Source organism: Hemitrygon akajei, chromosome 4 (assembly GCF_048418815.1).
Source record: "Hemitrygon akajei chromosome 4, sHemAka1.3, whole genome shotgun sequence".
Classification (NCBI taxonomy): Eukaryota; Metazoa; Chordata; class Chondrichthyes; order Myliobatiformes; family Dasyatidae; genus Hemitrygon; species Hemitrygon akajei.
In genome coordinates this window covers 56,541,737-56,561,618 of record NC_133127.1, presented here as the reverse complement: position 1 = coordinate 56,561,618, position 19,882 = coordinate 56,541,737, and the positions used below count along the sequence as shown (strand labels likewise).

General features: G+C 43.3%; 1 protein-coding gene across 5 annotated transcripts in view; it reads left to right on the top strand.

The window, feature by feature from the left end:
* The window catches only part of LOC140726374 (serine/threonine-protein phosphatase 2A 55 kDa regulatory subunit B gamma isoform), a 276,820-nt gene that overhangs the window by 189,207 nt on the left and 67,731 nt on the right, over positions 1–19,882 (top strand). For all 5 annotated transcript variants that reach the window (XM_073042665.1, XM_073042661.1, XM_073042663.1 and 2 more), the window contains one exon: positions 13,359–13,536. In XM_073042665.1, coding sequence (XP_072898766.1) covers positions 13,359–13,536 — 178 coding nt within the window. The remainder of the gene's footprint in view (positions 1–13,358; positions 13,537–19,882) is intronic.

Here is a 19,882-nt window from a genome sequence, read left to right as displayed (position 1 = left end):
GGCATGAGCTCCTAAAGCAGCAATTTTCCGTGGATGTATTGCTTCAAATGGCTCAGCTGTTGCTCAGTTGCAGGTTGGAAATGAATGAGGAAAGTTTACAGTTCTGATGGAGGGTGGAACATTCTCGCTTTGGAGGTGGGCACTCGGGGAAAAGGTCAAAGTTACTAATTGCTTCCTCTAAAAGCAGTGGAAGACCTTGGCCTACTTTTGGTACTGCATGGACTCTTATGGTTTCCCATGAATGTGTATTTGTATATTGCACCAGAGGCAGCAAATGTGCATAGCTGTTGCTGTATCGGTTGCTGCAAATGTATCGTATCTGAGGAAGGTGATAATGTTTCCTGTTGTGTTTTGTGCAGAAATAAATGCAATCGAATCTCGCTTTCAAATGTGTCATGCAGCATGACACCCAAATTAAACAACTGAATTTCAAAATGTAGTCAAGTATGAGCTCCTTATCCGAGTCAAATGGACAATTAAGCGGTGAACTATCTATTCATTATATCACATCTCTTATATCTTATTCCGAGTATTTATAAATATTCAGTTATGCATAGACATGTTCTTCGACTGACAAAGGAAGACAGTTCTTAATTGCAAAGAAAGCACGACAGTGCCCCTACTTCCTCAGTCTGCAGAGATTCGGTATGTCATCAGAAACCTTGGCAAACTTACACAGGCGTTTGGTGGAAAGTGTGCTGACTGGCTGCATTACGGCTTTGAGTGGAAAATCCTACAGAAATAGTGGATTCAGCCCAGTACATCATGGGTAAAACCCTCCCAAACATTGAACATATCTGCATGAAACGTTGCCATAGAAAAGCAGCATCCATCATCGGAAATCCTCACCGCCCAGGCCATGTTCGTTTCTCACTGCTGCCATCAAATGCCTCGGGACTCGCATCACTGTGGTGAACTACATATACCTGTCTGGACTGCTCCTGTGGCTCCTCCCACAGACCCCTGTATAAAGGCGATTGAGTCCTGAGCCCGGCCTCATTCTCCAGGATGTAGTGTTGTTCATTCTTCCAGTCAATAAAAGCCGATATCTCGCTTCTTACGTCTCAGAGTGAGTTATTGATGGTGCATCAATTTTATTGACTGGAAGTTAAAACATGGAAACTGTTTTACATCCGGAAAGATTGGATTTGGACCCCCAAGCCCCTGAAGCAGCTCTTGCCTTTGAACTCTGGCTTGCATGCTTCCAATCGTACTTGGAGGAGGTTCGTGCAACTGACCCCGCTGTTAGGCACAGAATTCTCCTCTCGAGAGTTTACTCATTCATCAGGGACCTCTCGACCTACGAAGGGGCGCTTGCGCCCTCAAAAGACAGTACCTGCGGCCGGTGAACGCCGTCTACGCCAGACATCGCTTGGCCACGCGCAGACAGCGCCCTGCGGAGTCGTCCGCTGAATTTCTCCGAGCTCTACAGGCACTCGTGCGGACTTGTGACTGCAAAACGCTCACGGCAGAACAGCATGCGGAACTCTTGGTACGAGATGCCTTTGTGACCGGAATTAGGTCAGTGTACGTGCGCCAGCGGCTGCTGGAAAATGCTGATCTTACCTTACGCTCGGTGATCGAGACGGCCGACACGCTGGAGGCTGCTCTGCACAACGCTGACGCTGTCCAGCCGCGTGATTCCCCGCCGGTTCCGTGGACACCTCTGACCCCGCCGCCGCCGGTTCCCGCGAGCGAATTTGCCAATGCCGCTGCCAGTCACGGTTCCACGCACTCCCTGAACCCGCCCAAGCGAAAGCTGTGTTATTTCTGTGGGTTTGAGAAACATCCTCGAAACCGTTGCTCAGCTCGAGAAGCGACCTTCTCCAGCTGTGGAAAACTGGGCCATTTCGCCAGAGGCTGTAAGTCTAAACCGCGTGCGGGATCGAGCAGCGCTGCGTTTGAGACGTGGGGGCCGCCATCTTGCATGCCCGGATGTGAACGGCCATCTTTGCCGGCGTCACCATGCCCCTACCTACCTACCCATGTGAGACGTGGGGGCCGTCATCTTCCATGCCGGGATGTGGGCGGCCATCTTTGCCGGCGTCACCATGCCCCGCCCCCGGCTCGCCGGTGTTTACCGGGCACCAAGACGGCATTTCAACTCTGGCCACCGTAACCCTCGACCAAAGTGCCCTGCACCAGCTCACAAGGTCAATGATGGACATCTTGGTGGAGGGACACAAGACTAGCTGCCTGTTTGACACGGGCAGCACTGAGAGTTTTATTGACCCGGACACAGTGCAACGCTGCGGACTCGTGACACGGCCGGTAAGTCACAGGATCACCTTGGCTTCTGGGTCGCATTCCACAGACATCCGGGTGGGTTGTGTAGTGACATTGATAGTGCAGGGCAAAGAATATCGGAACTTTGCACTACTGGTCCTGCCTCGACTGTGCGCGCCTGTGCTATTGGGGCTGGACTTCCAGAGCCACCTCGAAAGTGTGACAATGGCATATGATGGGCCCCTCCCACCGCTCACTGTCAGGAATCCTCAGTTTGGTGGGACTTCGCCACATACCCCGCTACTGACCACACACACACACCGAACCACACGTCCCGCCCAGCACCATGTTGATAGCTGTGCTACTGACACTACTTGCAGCCTCTCCACCCTCAAGATCCCTCCCCATCGCTGTTCGCCAACCTGACCCCCGACTGTAAACCAGTGGCGACTAAAAGCAGGAGGTACAGCGCAGGGGACAGGGCCTTCATTCAGTCAGAGGTGCAGCGGCTGCTTGGGGAGGGGATCATCAAGCCAAGCACAAGCCCTTGGCGGTCCCAGGTGGTTGTTGTTCGGAACGGACAGAAAAATAGGATGGTCGTGGACTATAGCCAGACCATCAATAGGTTCATGCAGCTTGACGCGTACCCCCTACCCCACATCGCGGATATAGTCAACCAGATAGCTCAGTACAAGGTATACTCGACAATAGATCTGAAATCCACATCACCAGTTTCCCATCCGCCCAGAGGACCGCCCCTACGCCGCCTTCAAGGCGGGCGGCAGGCTCTATCACTTCCTGCGCGTCCCATTTGGTGTCACCGATGGTGTCTCAGTCTTCCAGAGGGAAATGGACCGGATGGTGGACCAGTACAACCTGAAGGCCATATTTCCCTATCTGGATAACATCACCATCTGTGGTCGCGACTTGTCGGATCTCGACTCCAACCTCCAACGACTTTTTCCAAGTGGCCGAAGCTTTGAACCTTACTTACAACAGGGACAAGTGTGTGTTCAGAACCACCCGACTCGCTATCCTTGGGTATCTCGTGGAAAACGGGGTCATTGGCCCTGATCCCGACCGTATGCGCCCCCTGTTAGAACTCCCTCTTCCCACCACCCTCAAAGCCCTCAGACGGTGCCTGGGTTTTTTTTTCTATTACGCCCAATGGGTCCCCCATTACGCAGACAAGGCCCGCCCCCTGGTCAAGTCTACCACTTTTCCCCTCTCTGCTGAGGCCTGCGCGGCCTTCAGCTGCATTAAAGGGGACATTATTAAAGCAACGATGCATGCGGTGGACGAGACCATTCCCTTCTAAGTAGAGAGTGACGCCTCCGATTTCGCGCTTGCCGCTACCCTCAATCAGGAAGGCAGGCCAGTAGCATTCTTTTCTCGTACCCTTCAAGGCTCTGAACTTCAGCACTCCGTGGTGGAGAAAGAAGCCCAGGCCATAGTGGAAGCTATTAGGCACTGATCTCGCCGGCAAAAGGTTCACCTTGCTAACCGACCAGCGCTCGGTTGCGTTCATGTTCAGCAACCAACAGCGGGGCAAAATCAAAAATGATAAAATTTTGCAGTGGAGAATAGAACTCTCCACCTACAATTATGATATCCTGTATCGGCCTGGCAGACTCAATGAGCCCCCTGATGCCCTATCCCGGGGAACGTGTGCTAGCGCACAGCTCGACCAGCTGTATGCCCTTCATGCACATCTTTGCCATCCGGGGGTCACCTGATTTTACCATTTCGTTAAAGCCCAGAACCTGCCGTACTCCCTGGAGGACATCAGGACGATGACCAGGAACTGCCAAGTCTGCGCTGAGTGCAAACCGCACTTCTACCGTCCTGACACGGCGCAACTTGTCAAGGCCACCCGCCCCTTTGAGCAACTGAGTGTTGACTTTAAGGGCCGCCTTCCCTCCACCGACCGCAATGTCTATTTTCTCAATATTATTGACAAGTACTCGCGATTCCCCTTTGCCATTCCCTGCCCCGACACCACTACCACGTCCGTCATAAAAGCCCTGCGCCAGCTCTTCACTCTGTTCGGATATCCCTGCTATATCCACAGTGATAGAGGGTCCTCATTTATGAGTGACGAGCTGTGCCGGTACCTGCTAGCTAGGGGCATTGCTACTAGTAGGACCACGAGCTATAATCCCTGGGGGAATGGACAGGTGGAGAGGGAGAATGCCACAGTGTGGAAGGCCACACTTTTAGCCCTTAAGTCTAAAGGGTTGCCGGTCTCCCGATGGCAGGAGGTCCTCCCTGAGGCACTCCACTCTATCTGCTCCCTGTTATGCACGTCCACCAATGCCACCCCTCACGAACGCCTATTTTCTTTTCCCAGGAAGTCTGTCACTGGGACCACCTTACCAGTTTGGCTGATGTCCCCGGGGCCAGTGCTGCTACGAAAACATGTGAGGAGTAATAAATACTCCCCGCTGGTCGAGAGGGTTCACCTTTTGCATGCTAATCCCCAGTATGCCTACGTGGTCTTGCCTGATGGGCGGGAGGACACGGTCTCTGTCCGCGACCTGGTGCCCACAGGAGCAGCGGACCACTACCCCGTACACTCCACGGTGACTATGAACCCTGTACCTGAGGTGACACTGCGCACACCGTGCCCCACACAGATTCCTCACGATGCTCATGTACCAGGCATCTCGTACGCGTATATTCCGGGCGCCTCACACACACGTGAGGGATCCCTGACACCTCCAGTTAGGCCAGAACCAGCACAACCTCCGTCTCCTGTGCAATCACCACCTCCGGCACCTGTGCAATCACAGCCGGAGCTACGTAGATTGCAGCGACAGATTCGACCACCTGATAGACTTAACCTGTAAATACACTTGTAAGAAACTTCGCCACCTGGGGACTCTTTTTAAAACAAAGGGGGGGGTGAATGTGGTGAACTACATATACCTGTCTGGACTGCTGCTGTGGCTCCTCCCACAGACCCCTGCTGACTGCTCCTGTGGCTCCTCCCACAGACCCCTGTATAAAGGCGATTGAGGCCTGAGCCCGGCCTCCTTCTCCAGGATGTAGTGTTGTTCGTTCTTCCAGTCAATAAAAGCCGATATCTCGCTTCTTACGTCTCAGAGTGAGTTATTGATGGTGCACCAATCACCAGGTTCAAGAACAGTTACTACCCCGCAACCATCAAGGTCTGGAACAAAAGGATAACCACACTCATTCTATTTCTGGTGTTCCCACAACCAGTAGTCTCACTTTAAGGATTCCTTATCTTGTTATTTATTGCTATTATATTTGCATTTGCACAGTTTGTTCATTGATCCTGTTTACAGTTACTCTTCTAGAGATTGGATAAGTATGCCAGTAGAAAAGAAGCTCAGGTTTGTATATGGTGACGTGTGTGCACTCTGATAATAAATTTTACTTTCAACTTTGAGGTTATTCCTCTCTGTCATCTTTTAGGGTCCTCTTGGATCTTTTGACAAGTTGCCTTGGTATGATTTGATGTGTACAAGGTACTAGGAAAAATAACCCTAAAACTAATTTGCTGAGACTGACTGTAAGCATACTAGTATTACAAAGAACATCAAAGGGAATTGTTCTTTTCTGTTTTTAAGTTACTGAATTCCTGTTCTTTAGTGGTGATTTAATATCTTTGAATTCTTGACCAGTTTAGCAAGGATTTTGACTACTTCATTTTCAGTGTAAGTGTGAGACAAGATTAATTACTGTTTTTGTACTATTCTTGTCCATAAACACTTCCAAATGCTTCTCTTCAGTTTGATTGTGAGTGTTTAATTCTATCATATCTTTATCCCAAATTGGTTGGTTTCTAAACTTTGGCTGCATTCCTCTTGGATCTCAGACACATTAATTTGGCTTTAGGAAAAATGAAAGAGTTCCTCTTGGAAAAACAATGAGGCAGATATTCATGAATTTCAGATAATTTGAAAGAGGAGAGATTACCTTTTCAATTCATTTAATCAACTTTTAACATTTGGCATATATTTATTATGTTTGAAAGAAATTCCATTTTTCCCTTTTGGTTTGGTCTCCCCTACTGCTTAATGCATGGCAATGTTTGTCATTGCAAAAAGATTAATTTTGTCTTGCATCTTGGAAAATTGCATCCATTATTTTGTGAGGTAGCAAGACATAGATAACAGCCCCCATGTAGGCCACTGTTGTAATAATTTTCTCCAGTTGAAGGGGATTAATTTTGATTAAACCATCCAGTTTATTAACCAAGCTGTATGTTAAGCATTGAAATGTAACATTTTGCCCATAAATCCATCGCACGGGTCATAAATCTCAAAATTTAAAAGAGGCTGATGTACTCTTGCTCTGCAGGCTCTGGTATAATAAAAACTGTTGCCATATCACTCCAGTGGATTTTACAATGCCTTTGAGCTTTCAAGGCAAACAGCAATTGCATTTTTGAGATAATTAGAACAGAGGCAGAGGACAATAAAGAAGATAAATTAATGACCACATTTTTCAACAAAGAGTTTACAGAAATACCGGTAACTAACTTTATTTACAGTCATAAGATTGAACTAGTATTTGCCAACCATGGAGACAGTCAGTTTATGCCATCTGCTCATTGGAGAAACTGGCCCTTCACTGCACTCCACTGGTATATGGGCTTTCTTCAGCCTTTGGTCAATGGCCCTGCAGTTACACGCTACAGCTTTGCTGAGACTGTACACTTAACCACTGAATGGCAGGAGATCTGTTTGTGTCAGACTTTGGGAAAGATAACTATCTTTCCCAAGATGGTGCTGCAACAAACAGCGACGTTTTGCAGAGAGTTCACAAAGCTGCAAGATACTCTAATGCATATACATCTTCTGAACTGCAATCGCTACAGTCTGCAATTTCCCTTTTAGGGATGTACTTTTGAATCGACTTAGCGATCTGGCACTTGTACAGTCTCTTATGGGATTCAGCAAACTAGACTCTACTGCAGGCGTGGCCAGCGTGGCTGTTGCTGGCGGTGGATGCTGCATCAAAGCCTGATGGTGGAAGATCATCTAAGGCAAGAGGAGAGAACAGGTGTTCAGCGTTGTTTGCTTGTGTTTGACAGTGTCCCCCTCTCCTCGCTACTACCTCCGGGTGGGAAGTGCAAGAGTCGTGGGTTTCAGACCACCAGGCTCTCAAGCAGTTATTACCCAGCAGCCACTGGGTTCCTGGAATGGTGCTGAACAAGTTCCATAGCTGTGGACTCACTTCCGGGGATTCTGCGGTTCATGTCCAATGTGTTACTATTTACTTTTTTTTTACTATTTGCGCAATTGGATATATGGCGGTCGTCTGTGGTTTATTTTGGTGAATTCCATTGTGCTTCTTTGTGAGCACTTGCAAGAAGGTGAATCTCAAGGTTATAGATAATATACATGCTTCGACAATTTGGGATTGGAGTCTTTGTGGGGCATGGTACAAGGCCATTCTGCTCTTCAAAAATTGATGTATTAGAGAAATGTCATGTGTTCCTCTGTCTGTCAGCTGTCCAAAACAGAATGAGATATTATCAATGCACAAGTGGTGTTCAGTGTTTTACAGCTGAATAGTTTGGTTCTGTTGGAAGTTGTATATCTCTGCCGGCCTTGGGTGGATTGGTTTCAACTTGATTGTAGTTGACTAAAGGCCTCTAAATGCTTGTGTTGTCAATTACATGTTAGGAGTACTTCTGACTTTCCCGGTACACTGAATCCTACTGTTGCACAAACCTCTTGCAACCTGATGTTTCTGGAAAAATTGATACTATGCCCCAAGAAGTAGAGCGTTTTATGAATGACAACTTGGCTTTATTTGACAGATCCTGTGGACCTTCCTTTGGATTATCTTTGCATAGCTATCAAAAGTTGTTGATTTGAATCCCAAGTACTGCTTTCTGCGTCCACGCGACTGCAAATCTGAAACAACGCACAAAAAATTCTGGAGGAGCTCAGTATATCGGCAGCATCTTTGGAGGGAAACGGGCAGTGAGTGTTCAGGGCCAAGACTCTTCATCAGAACTGGAAATAAAAATGCAAAAGCCAGGAGGTGACAGGATTCAGCTCTTCCTTTTCATTCCTGATGAGCGAATTCAGCTCGAGTCATTGATGGTCTATTTCCCTCTATAGATGCTACCTGACCTACCGAGCTCCCCCAGCTTCAACTGACTTTCCTTCTGTAAAGTACACATTCTAAATTGCTTTGATTGAATTTTGATATGGGAACTTGTACTCAAGTCGAGGACCCAGAGTTTGGTAATTACCACCAATGGGACACATCTCCCAAAGCCTGATGTGGATGCAGTGAGATTATGTTGATAGAAATGATTTGAAGGAGAGGTTCGGGTGGGAAGGAGCATGTAGGTGGTAGAGTACGAGAAGGGGTAATGATGAGAGAGACTGATGCCTGGAGGCTGTTATGTCTCAAGAGATGTGATTATTCTAGTATTCTCACCATCCTACTGCAATTATTTTGGGCTGTTTGCAATTAGCATATAAAATTATCACTCGTATTGAATTAACATTATTGATGTGTCATATTTTCCTCTAAATTTGAATTATTATGTCTCCTGATTGGAGTATGAATCCTGGAAACAAGATGCTGATGCTTAATGTTTTGCTGCTGAACAGGTCTCAGTTGTATTTAAACTGGGCTCAGTTAATTGAAAGTTTATTAAAACCAAAATGTATTTCCAATCCCACTCTTCCTAGAAGTGCCTATTAAAAATACTTATTAACTGATTTAGGCAACTGACCAGACATTTGAAATAAGGCTGTGTTCAATCTTGCAGAGGATCTAATTCTGCAGTGATGTAGTTCAAGCAGTGTCACTGATAAATTAATTTGTCCTGCACCTGTTTTTCTCTCTCATTTTCACAAAGATTATGTTAGTCATGGAGATACAGCGTTATAAATGGGCTACTCAATTAGAATCTGTGCCAATGATCAAGCACCTATTTACACTAATCATATCCTTTTACCGATTTAATTTTCCTCTGTGCGCACTAACTCCTCCCAGATTCTACCAGTCATTCTCACGACATGATAGTCAATCCAGTACAAACTGGGCCCTGCTAAAGGGTCTTGGCCCGAAATGTCAGCTGTACTCTTTTCCATAGATGCTGCCTGGCCTGCTGAGTTCCTCCAGCATTTTGTGTGTTGCTTCAATAGTCAATCCAATCCCACTTCCAAGCTACGTCCCACTATTCCCATCATGACCTTTGGGCTTTTCAATGTAGCAGAGCAGAAGTGTAACCTTATTTCCAAGTGTATTTCCAGGCTTCTAGCACCTTCCCTGAGTTTTCCCCAGTCTCATGCACTATCTGAAGTTACTATGGAAGCCAGTCAAACCCACAGATGAGTTTACTTCCTCATCCATCTAACACATCTTATTCTGACAGCTCTTTTTTAAACACGTCTGATAGGATGGTCAAATTGTGCTACCTAATGATTTTTTTAATGTATTTGTTTGACTAAATGGAATAATCTTAAATGAGGAAGATTGAATTTAGTTAGAATATTTTTCTTGGGTTACCATTTTTTTCATGTCCGAAGCCACAGATTGACTCATGGGAATATGGATGAATCAATTTCTCCCAAAATAATTCCAAGTAAGCGAAGGAGATTTTGATTTGCTAATTCTGGTAAATCAGTGACTCTCATTATAACCTTTTTTCAAGAAGTGAATTGATGAGTAATTGGGCCTAATATTTTGAATATGCAAGTAAGGATATGTAGAACAGTAAAACACAGGAGCAAGCCCTTCGGACTACAATGTTGTGCCAAGCTAATTAAAATCAGTAATCAAATGCCCAACTAAATTAATCCCTCCCACTTACACAATGTTCATGTCCTTCCATTTCTTGTACATTTAGGTGCCTACCCAAGAACCTCTTGAACACCACCTATTGTATTTGTCTTTACAATCAACACAAGCAGCACAGTGCAGGGGGCTTCAAATCTCTTGTGTGTTTTGTAAAACAAATTTGCCCTGCACATTTCCTTTAAGGTTAGCCCCTTGCACCTTAAACACGTGCAATCTGGTATTAGATATTTCAACCCTGGAGAAAAGTCACTAACTGTCAACTTTATATCTTTGATAATCTTTCAAACCTTGATCAGATATTTTCTCAGCCTCTGCTGTTCCAGAGAAAAGCCAAGTTTGTCCAACCCTCCCTTAAAGCACATACTTTCTAATACTGTTAAACCTCTTCTGCACCCCTCACCAAAGCCCAGGTATCCTTCCTATAATGGGACGACCAGAATAGAGTAATACTCCAGATGTGGCTTTACCTGAGCTTTATAAAGCTGTTACATAATTTACTGACTTCTGAACTCAATACCACAACTAATAAAGGCAAGCATGCCATATGCAATCTTTACCACCCTGTCAATCTGTGTAGCCATCTTCAGGGAGCACAAGATCCCTCTGCTCATCGACACTGTTAAGGATTTTGCCTTTAACAGTGTACTGCCCCTTCTCATTTGTTTTTCCAAAGTGCAATGCTTTACATTTGGCCGGGTTAGACTCAATCTGCCTTTTCTCTGCTCATAACTGCAGCTGATAAATATCCTGCTTTTTACTTTGCCAGTTTTCTACACATCATTCCAGAAATTATGAATGGGGAAAAAGTGTAATGGCAGTTGGTGAGAAAATCAATATTTGGTTTTAAATTAGAGCCCTGCACCCCCAAAAGGGAGAGGGGAAGTTGGAAAAGAACATTGAACTGTTGTTGTGATTGCTTAGGACAATGAGGAATGGTGCATACAGCAATAAGCTATTAAAATAGATATGAACAACAAAGCAATAAAACAGTTTTCCGTGGCACCATCTTGCCCCATTAATCCTCCAATATGAGAGAAATCTATCAATTAAAGCCATTTGTTTGCAGTCACATATTAGTGGAACCACCAAAATTTTTCATTCATTTTTTTAACTGAATTATGGTCATTTCCACAATTCATCTTGTGCAGGAATGAGACTTTAAATCAGTCGTTAGCTGAAATGATCATGCGAATGCAGCAAAGCTCTTGGGGATATGTAGCAGTGTGAAATACAGTGCCTGTCAGTGGATTTCAGAGAAAAGGTCATAAACATTGACGGATAACATGTCTGCATGATATTGTGAAAAAGCTTCGAATGATGCAGCTTCACGGCCGACTGACAAGTGCGCTACTGCACTTTGTGGAGCTGGAGTAAACTACCTCAATGATGAAATTCTTGAGAAATACACAATGAAAGCTTTTTTTGTAGTACATTGCATTTATAAGATAACCAGTTGATCAGTAAACCTGCAAATATTTTCTCTTTGCTAAGCATTTGAATCATATAACTGAGCATTGCTAATGGAGGTTTCTTTACAAAATAAAACAGAAAGGGTGTGCTGACATTGGAGAGGGTTCAAAGGAGGTTCATGAAAATGACTCCAGCATTGAAAAGCTTATCATCTGAGGGGCGTTTGATGGCTCCAAGCCTGTAGTCACTGGAATTCAGAAGATTGGTGGGGGGAAACGTGGAATCTCATTGATACCTATTGAGTGGTGAAAGGCTTTGATAGTGGATATGGAGAGGATGTTTCCTATGGTGGGAGAGCCTAAGACCAGAGGACACGGCCTCAGAATAGAGGGGTGTCCTTTTAGAATGGAGAAGAAGAGAAGTTTCTTTAGCCAGAGAGTGGTGAATCTGTGGAATTCATTGCTACGGGCAGCTGTGGAGGCTGAGACATGAGGTATTTTTAAGGTAGAGGTTGATAGATTCTTGATTAGTCAGGGCATGAAGGGATATAGGGAGAAGTCGAGAGATGGGGGATGAGAGGGAAAATGGATCAACCATGATGGAATGGTGGAGCAGGCTCGATGGGCCAAATGGCCTAATTCTGCTCCAGTATCTTGTGGTATTAATAGTACTTATTAATTGATTTAGGCAACTGACCAGACATCTGAAATAAGCCTGTGTTGAATCTAATTCTACAGTGGTTTGGTTCAAGCTGTGTCACTGCCAAGTTAATTTAATTTTTTTAAATTGATATATAGCACAGAGTAGGTCCTTCTGGCTCTTTGAGCTGTGCACAGAAAACACCCAGTTTAATCCTAGCCTAATCATGGGACAATTTACAATGATATGGTCTTGTAATTGAATATCGAATTTGTTCATGTTGTATGACCCTTTGGTTATTGTTCTAGACCTCTCTATGCATTTGATGTTCTAACTCAGATATGTCCACTGCTGAGATAGGAAGTAGAATAAGCAGGTTTAAGATGGATCTTATAGAAGGATAGCAGTAGATACAGTTTTGAGGGATAATTAAGAGAAGTGGGGGAGCCCATGACCAGGTGATGAATTAGGCCACCAAAAATGGGACAATAGGGGTGGCACAGGTGAATGGGAGAATTCAGGCAGACACACAAATGATTTGGAGAGCAGCAGAAAACTGAGTCGTATGGGGATTCTATATATTTCTCCATCCAATTAAGAGATCGGAAGGGCCAGGATAAGAATATCATGAAGCCTGGTTCCATTGACTTTGATTAAACTCAAAATGCCCTAGTATAAGAGGACAACCAAATTTATTTTGAGCTTAAAACCTGAGGTTACTTTTGGCTCCGTGTTGATAGAGAATTGTTGTAGAATAAACATTTTATTATGTTGTATAGTTTATTATATTTCTGTACCTTCTTAATATGACATTGTTGTGCCATAGATAATTTTTTCTTCAGTCCTGGATATCTGACATGGACTGACACTCAATGCCAACTTTACATATTCAAGTCAAACAGAAGATTTCATTATTTGTGCTCTGGCATTTCCTCCTACCTTATGGGAATGCAGTTTACTAAACCCATGCAGAGAATCTTGATGTAGTTGTAAAGGTATGAGTTTAACTGACTTGGAAATGTTGCTTAAAATGTGAACCAACTAAAGATGTGCAGGTTGCGAATACAGACTATTGAGAGTCCCACTGCTTTCCCAGTTGGTGCCAGGGCTTTTAAAGGAATTCATTTATAACTATTTGAATCTGAAGACTACTCTTTGGTTTATACTTCAGCTACCTGGACTGCTGACATCAATAGAACCTTTTGCTTAATACACTGAGAAGTATAAAGTTGTTGAAGTTGATTGCAAGTGATTGAATAACGCACATTTGTTTTTCTCTGCAGGTCCCAGTACTGAAGCCTATGGATCTGATGGTGGAGGTGACTCCACGGAAGATCTTCGCTAATGCTCATACCTATCACATCAACTCAATTTCAGTTAACAGTGACTGTGAGACGTATATGTCAGCCGATGACCTCAGGATAAACCTCTGGCACTTAGGAATAACAGACAGGAGTTTCAGTATCCTTTCACTGTGCTTTGTATGTGATTGTTGTTACTGAAATTAAGTGTTTTAAGGATCTTGTACCTTGAGGCACTGATTAATCATAGGATGTTTAGAGATATGCACATCTTTCTTGCACATGTTCGTGTGTCTAAGTTATTATGGCTGGGTATATGCAAATATTACAATGACAATACCCCTTCCAGATTTTTTTGTGACTCATACTAAACTTTTTGCAGTTCTACATAAGCTCTTTTTATTTTTACCTATGCTATTCTCATCCAAGTTTATTGTCATGGGCATTCATACCCATGGCATAAATACCATGAAAATTAAGTTTTTGTAGTGGCAGAACTGACCATTGCAAATATGATGAGAAGAAATTACGTAAGTCAAAGTAAGTTACCAGACAAAATAAACCTAATTCTATCTCGGAAAATGTTTTTTTTATAGTCTGTTGAAGAACCTCATGGCAGTGGGGAAGGAGCTACTGTTGAACTTCGGGGTTGGGTCTTCAGCCGCCCGTATCTCCTGCTTCATAGCAGCAGTGAGACGAGGATGTGGTCTGAATGGTGGCAGGCCTCAATGATGGATGTTATCTCCTGGAGATAACATCTCTTGTTGATGTCCTCAGTAGTGGGAGAGCTGTGCCCGTGATGGTTCTGGCCAAGTCCACCATTCTCTGTAGCCTCCTTGAGTTCCCTTGTTAGGTCATGGTGCATCCAGTTAGAATGCTTTCCACTAAACATCTGGAGAAGTTGGTCAGAGATTAGGACATACTGAATTTCCTTAAACTTGTGAGAGATGCTGGTGTGCTGCCTTCAGGGTTGCATCTATGTGCTCAGCCCAGGAGAGATTCTTAGCTGCTAACATCCAGGAAACTGAACCTTTTCTAACATAGACCCTTCAATGAGGGCTGGTGCTAGTTTGCCTAATTTTCCCTTCCTAAAGTTCACAATCGAAGTTATGGCTGATATTGAGGCCCCACTCTACCAGCTGACCTATCTTACTCCTTTACCGCCTTGTCACCATCTGTGATTGGGCCAACAACATTGGTGTCACTGGCAAGCTTGGAGATGGTGTGAACCATGCTTAGCTGCACAGTAGTTGGTAAAGGTTAAAGCAGGGTCTAAGCATACAGCCTTGTGATGTGTTGATGGTCAATGACAAGGTTAAGTTTCTGATCCATAATGATTGCAAGTGAGGAGACTGAGGATCTAATTGCTGAGGGAGATTGAAACCCAGGTCCTTGTAATTCTCATTGAATTACTGATTCAATGAAATGAAGCACAAAATGATAGTGACCGCAAAAGTTGTTGTTTATCTCTGAAATGCTTGGGACCTTGAAGGAAGTGACTTCACTTGGTGCTTGCTTGCATCAGTTGTTTTGGTTTATGATGTCACATTGGCCTGGCCAAATGATAGTATCACTTTCTGAGGCAGACTGCTGTAACTGTAGATTAATTTACTGAATGCAATAAGGAGCAGGCTGCCAACAGAGACTTATTTGTATGGCAAGCTGATGTGTTTTAATATGATGAAACACCAAGCTTGTTCAGCTGGACCTAGAAAGTGCAATACTGTTGTCTGCTCTTAACTAAGTATGTTACCCACTACAAATAACTAGCTGGAAACTGGTCACATTTGATGTTAATAGAGTAAATTTGCTCCTGGTTATGTTTGAAAAGAAGGAATTGTATAAATAAATTATTTCCTTTATTATGGAACATTTTGGCACTTGTGGCTAAATTAATGTTTCCCCCTCTTAGTTTCTCTAAGAAAGAAACTAAGGGAGGGTGCTCTGCGCACCATTGTGTATGCCAGTTGCTATCCCACACCAGTATATATGACAACAGCTGAGTAGGCTTCCCTCAGAAAGTGGAGTACTCTACTAACATGCTTGCATCAAATACACACCCAATGACGTGCACCCTGAGTTAAGTATAATAAGTTTCCCCAAATGGTTGGAAAGCAAAACAGACAGAGACAAGATTTTGATGGCTCACTGTGGTCATCTTGTAGGTTCGGACAGTAAAATCATAGACTGTCTCTGGGTTAAGCACACCCAACTTATGAACACATCTGTATGTTTAATTCAAAAATCGGACATAATTATTTATGTTAATTCTTATGAATGGCAGACCTACAGTTCTAGGAATTGTTCTCATCAGTCTTGTGTGATTTTGATGTCATTCATTACAATACTATGGAAATCATTTTGCCCTGTCGATTCCTTTAATGCATATTTTCTGACTGGTGGACAAATCAATATTCAAAATAGTTTGGGACTCCTTGGTTATCAGGGCTGACCTGCCTGTGCTTTCTTGCACACTCCCATCCCCTCCACCACCAGCTTTCTACTTGCTCAAGTCTTTAGCTTTCTTCTCATCAATTGTACTGTTTTTCTTCTTGATAAGTAGCAATCTTATTCCCTTCTGCTTCTGAGAAACCTTCATTTACCAACTCAATCCCATAATGGCCTATTTTTCTCTGCCCTCCCCTCAAAGCCTATGGCATCTGCTGTAAATCATCAAAGTTCACACTAGCACTGATAATAAATATAATTCTGATAGTTCCTTGCCACAGTGGCATGTCACCTGACACACCTTAACCCCTATCACCTCTCCCCCGTTCTTACTGCTCCTTCCCTACAAACCCATAAGGATCAGTGACAGATCATCTTCAAGAACATTGTATAAATGGAAGCCTGTTTGCTGAAATTTTGGTGAATTTATTTTGTAGTAAGTCCTGTATAATGTTTAAACATGTGTAGTATTATTCTTGAGTGAGATATGGACATTGCAGATGATATGTTTATAAGAAGCATATGGAAGCACAAATACACTGTACTTCCAGATTTTAGATTGGAGTGTTTGGATTCCACTGCAGTGTTCAAATGCAAACGATGTTTGCTTTGACATGATTTGCACAAAATCCAACTCACCGATGTCTGTGATGTTCAGTCCTCGGATGGCCAAGAAAATCTTAATTAATAACTTCAGTGTTATAGGACCCATGCCCTCTTCTTTAGTTCTGCTAGAATGTGTTTTGTTAAGTCCCTCCTGTATGTGGTTATAGGGCAACTCATACGCTATACTACTCCCTCCAATGTCCTCCACTCGGATTTCCTGATAATTTTTCTGATCTTATTATCTCCTATCGCCAAGAGTTGTAGAATCTTAATATGTGGGAGTGGGCCCTTTGGCCCGCTGTGTCTGTGCTGACCATCCAATATCTATGTATACTAATCCCATTTCTCAGTGCTCAGTCCATGGTGAGCTGTGCCTTGGTGATTCTATTACTCATCTAGATATCTCAATGGTGTGAGAATACTCTCAATCCTGAAGCTGCTGAAAATGGCTGGATATTCAGCATTTCTCTGACATCTGAGGCTGAAATGAATGGTTCTGAACAATATTATTCCCTTTTGTATTAGATGTGACCCCAGCCAGTGCAGCGGCTTGCCATTCCACTACCGTCCTGCTGAATGAGTTTCACTCTTTCCCCTTGAAGGCACGTATGATTGTATGCTAAAGGAAGTTGCTTTAACCTCAAACTAGGAATTTAGCTTTTCTTAAAATTCATAGTTTGATGTATCTTGCTGGTGGAGCCCAACATAAAACTTGAACAGGTTATTAAGAACTATCTCACTTGATGTCATGTTCCATGACTTTGGTGATAAAGAGTTGGTCAAAGGTGCTATAATCAAGTGGATAGATTTGCCCTGCTTTTTTGTGATCAGAGCAGACCTGTTATGGGGAATATGAAGTCAACTTAATTGCATGGTTAATGGTAATTGGTGTTGCAATTGAAGTACAGTAGACTTGGGTGCAGCAAAATATCTTGCACCCAGTTATTGATGTTGATAAATGACGTATCAGAGCAGCTGTACATCAGAAAAAAGAACCCCAAGGCATCCTGTACATACATCATGAGGGAGAGGGGTTAGAACCACTCAAGGATAAAGGAGGGAGCATCTGCTTTGGAGGTGGAGGATGTGGATGAGATCAGAAATTAAAACTTAGCACAAGTATTCAAGGAGAAGTATGTAGATGGTAGGGAGAGCATGCTAATTTGCTGGTGCATTTCAGGTTAAAGGTTACAGTTCTGAAAGAACATTAAGATGGATAAGTCTCCAGGGCCTGATGGAGAATCAGGATAATCCAAGAAACTGTAGACTAGTGAGTCTGATGTTAATGCTAGGAAGCTGGTGTAAAGGATTCATAAGGATAGGATCTATAAGCATTTGGAGAACCATGAGATAGTCAACATGTCTTTGTCAGGGCAAATCATGTTTTGATAACTTGATTGCACTTTCTGAGGTGATGTGGAAGCTGTGGTAAGGCAAGGGTTAAAGACAACATCCAGGCAAGGTTAGCCTGGGGCAGTTGTAGTCAAGTGAGATCACCAGAAACACCACTGCTTACTACAGATGAGAACGGCTGGGTTGACTGGGGCAGGGTGTCCTCAAGTGAGACCTCTGTCATGAGGCTTTTTCAGAAATGTCTTCCTAAAACATAGCACCCCTTTACCACAAGGGGGTGCTGGAGGCAGACAATATGGGAATACCAGAAGGCTGTGAAACACACCGAGCAAAGGGACAATTGCTTTACCATCTTCAAAATATCATCGGTTGCCATCTTGAAGTTTCGGTTGACTGTTAACGCCTATTGTGAATGGCAATTGATCTTGCAAGTAAGGAATTCAAACACATGATTTACCAAATATTCAATATCTGTAATTGATAAGCCAATTTTATATATCAGTGACAGAGATGATGAAAGGAAGAGCTGCAGATGTTGTATTATTTGGATTTTAGTAAGGTATCTGTTAAAAGTCCCTCCTGAGGGATTCATAGAGAAGATTGGGTTGTATGAGATTCACGGTGAATTGGACATTTATATTTAGAATTGGCTTGCCCATAGAAGACAGATGGTGGTAGTCGATGGGAATTATTCTGGCTGGAGATCTGTGATGAGCAGTGTTACACAGGGTTCTGTACTGAGCTCTGTGCTGTTTATGATGTATATAAATAACCTGGATGAAAACTTAAAAGGGAGAGTTAGTAAATTTGCAGATGTTACAAAGATGGGTGTTGTGGATAGCATAGAAGATTGGCAAAGGATACAGTTGGGGGTATAGATAAGTTGAAGAAATGGCAGGTGAAGTTTAACCCAGCTAAATGTGAAGTGTAGGACTTTGGGAGATCAAATGTGTTAGTGGAGACAGATGCAATCAAAATGTTCAAGGCTCCTGGATAGGCAGATTAATGTGCTGTAAATGGATGGATATGGATACTGTGGAAGCAGAAGTGATTAGCTTTGTTGGCCATTTCATTACTAATTAGTTCAGCACAACCTTGTGGGCCAAACAGACTGTTCTTGCGTTGTATTTTTCGATATTCTGTTCTACTGATCTTTAAGATTCTGATATGCATGGAGTTCTCGCTGTCTGTAGCTGCAAATTAAAAATGTCCTAAATAGAGAAATAGAAACATGAGCAAGCTGTGTATTCCATTTTTAATAATTTAATGAAGCTATAATTTGTAATCTAATTTTTCACTTACTGTACTTTTGCTCCTCCTGTTAGTACATTGGTTAGCAAAAATCAACCAGCCTTGTATTTAAATAAACCACTGATTAAGTGTCAATTGCAATTTGCAGAACAAAATTGCAAAACTCAGCCATTCTGTAGAGGTCTTCAATAACTTTACTGATTTGTATTTGTCCCTATTTTCAGGAGCAAAATGGACAGATGCAGTTTCCCCACACAGCTCTCTACACTTCAATCCATCTGCCAATTGCCCCTCTTCACCTAGATCCACCTCTGCTTGCCAGCTCTTTCCCCACTGCTTTCCCTTCAGCTCTTTGTACTGGCTACGACTCCTCTACTCTTCCAGAATTGACAAAGGGCATCAACCCAAAATGTTGACAATCCATTACCCTCTGCAGATGCTGCCTGACCTGCTGAAATCATACAGCAGCTTTTTATTTGCTCCAGATTCTAGCAACAGCCATCTTGTTTGAGTGATCTTTTCCTGTAATTTAGTCCTTGAAGGCTACGAAGCATCTAAAAGAGAAATACGGAAATTTTCTTTGAGTCCAAGCTAGAAGCTGAGATATGGTCTCAAAGCACTTTAGTCCATAATCATAAACTGAGTTTGAATCTTGGTTTGCCTTGATACCTACTGAATTCAAATTGCAGGTCTTTATCAAAGTGTCCAAATCTCATCTGCTTTTTTAAGAGATTGAGGTTACAGTGGGCTAATGCAAAGGAAATTAGCATTAATGATGACTGACGTTACAACAGATTTATTTTTTTGCTTAGTATCTTGACCGGAGTGATTTAAGCAGCCTTATGATC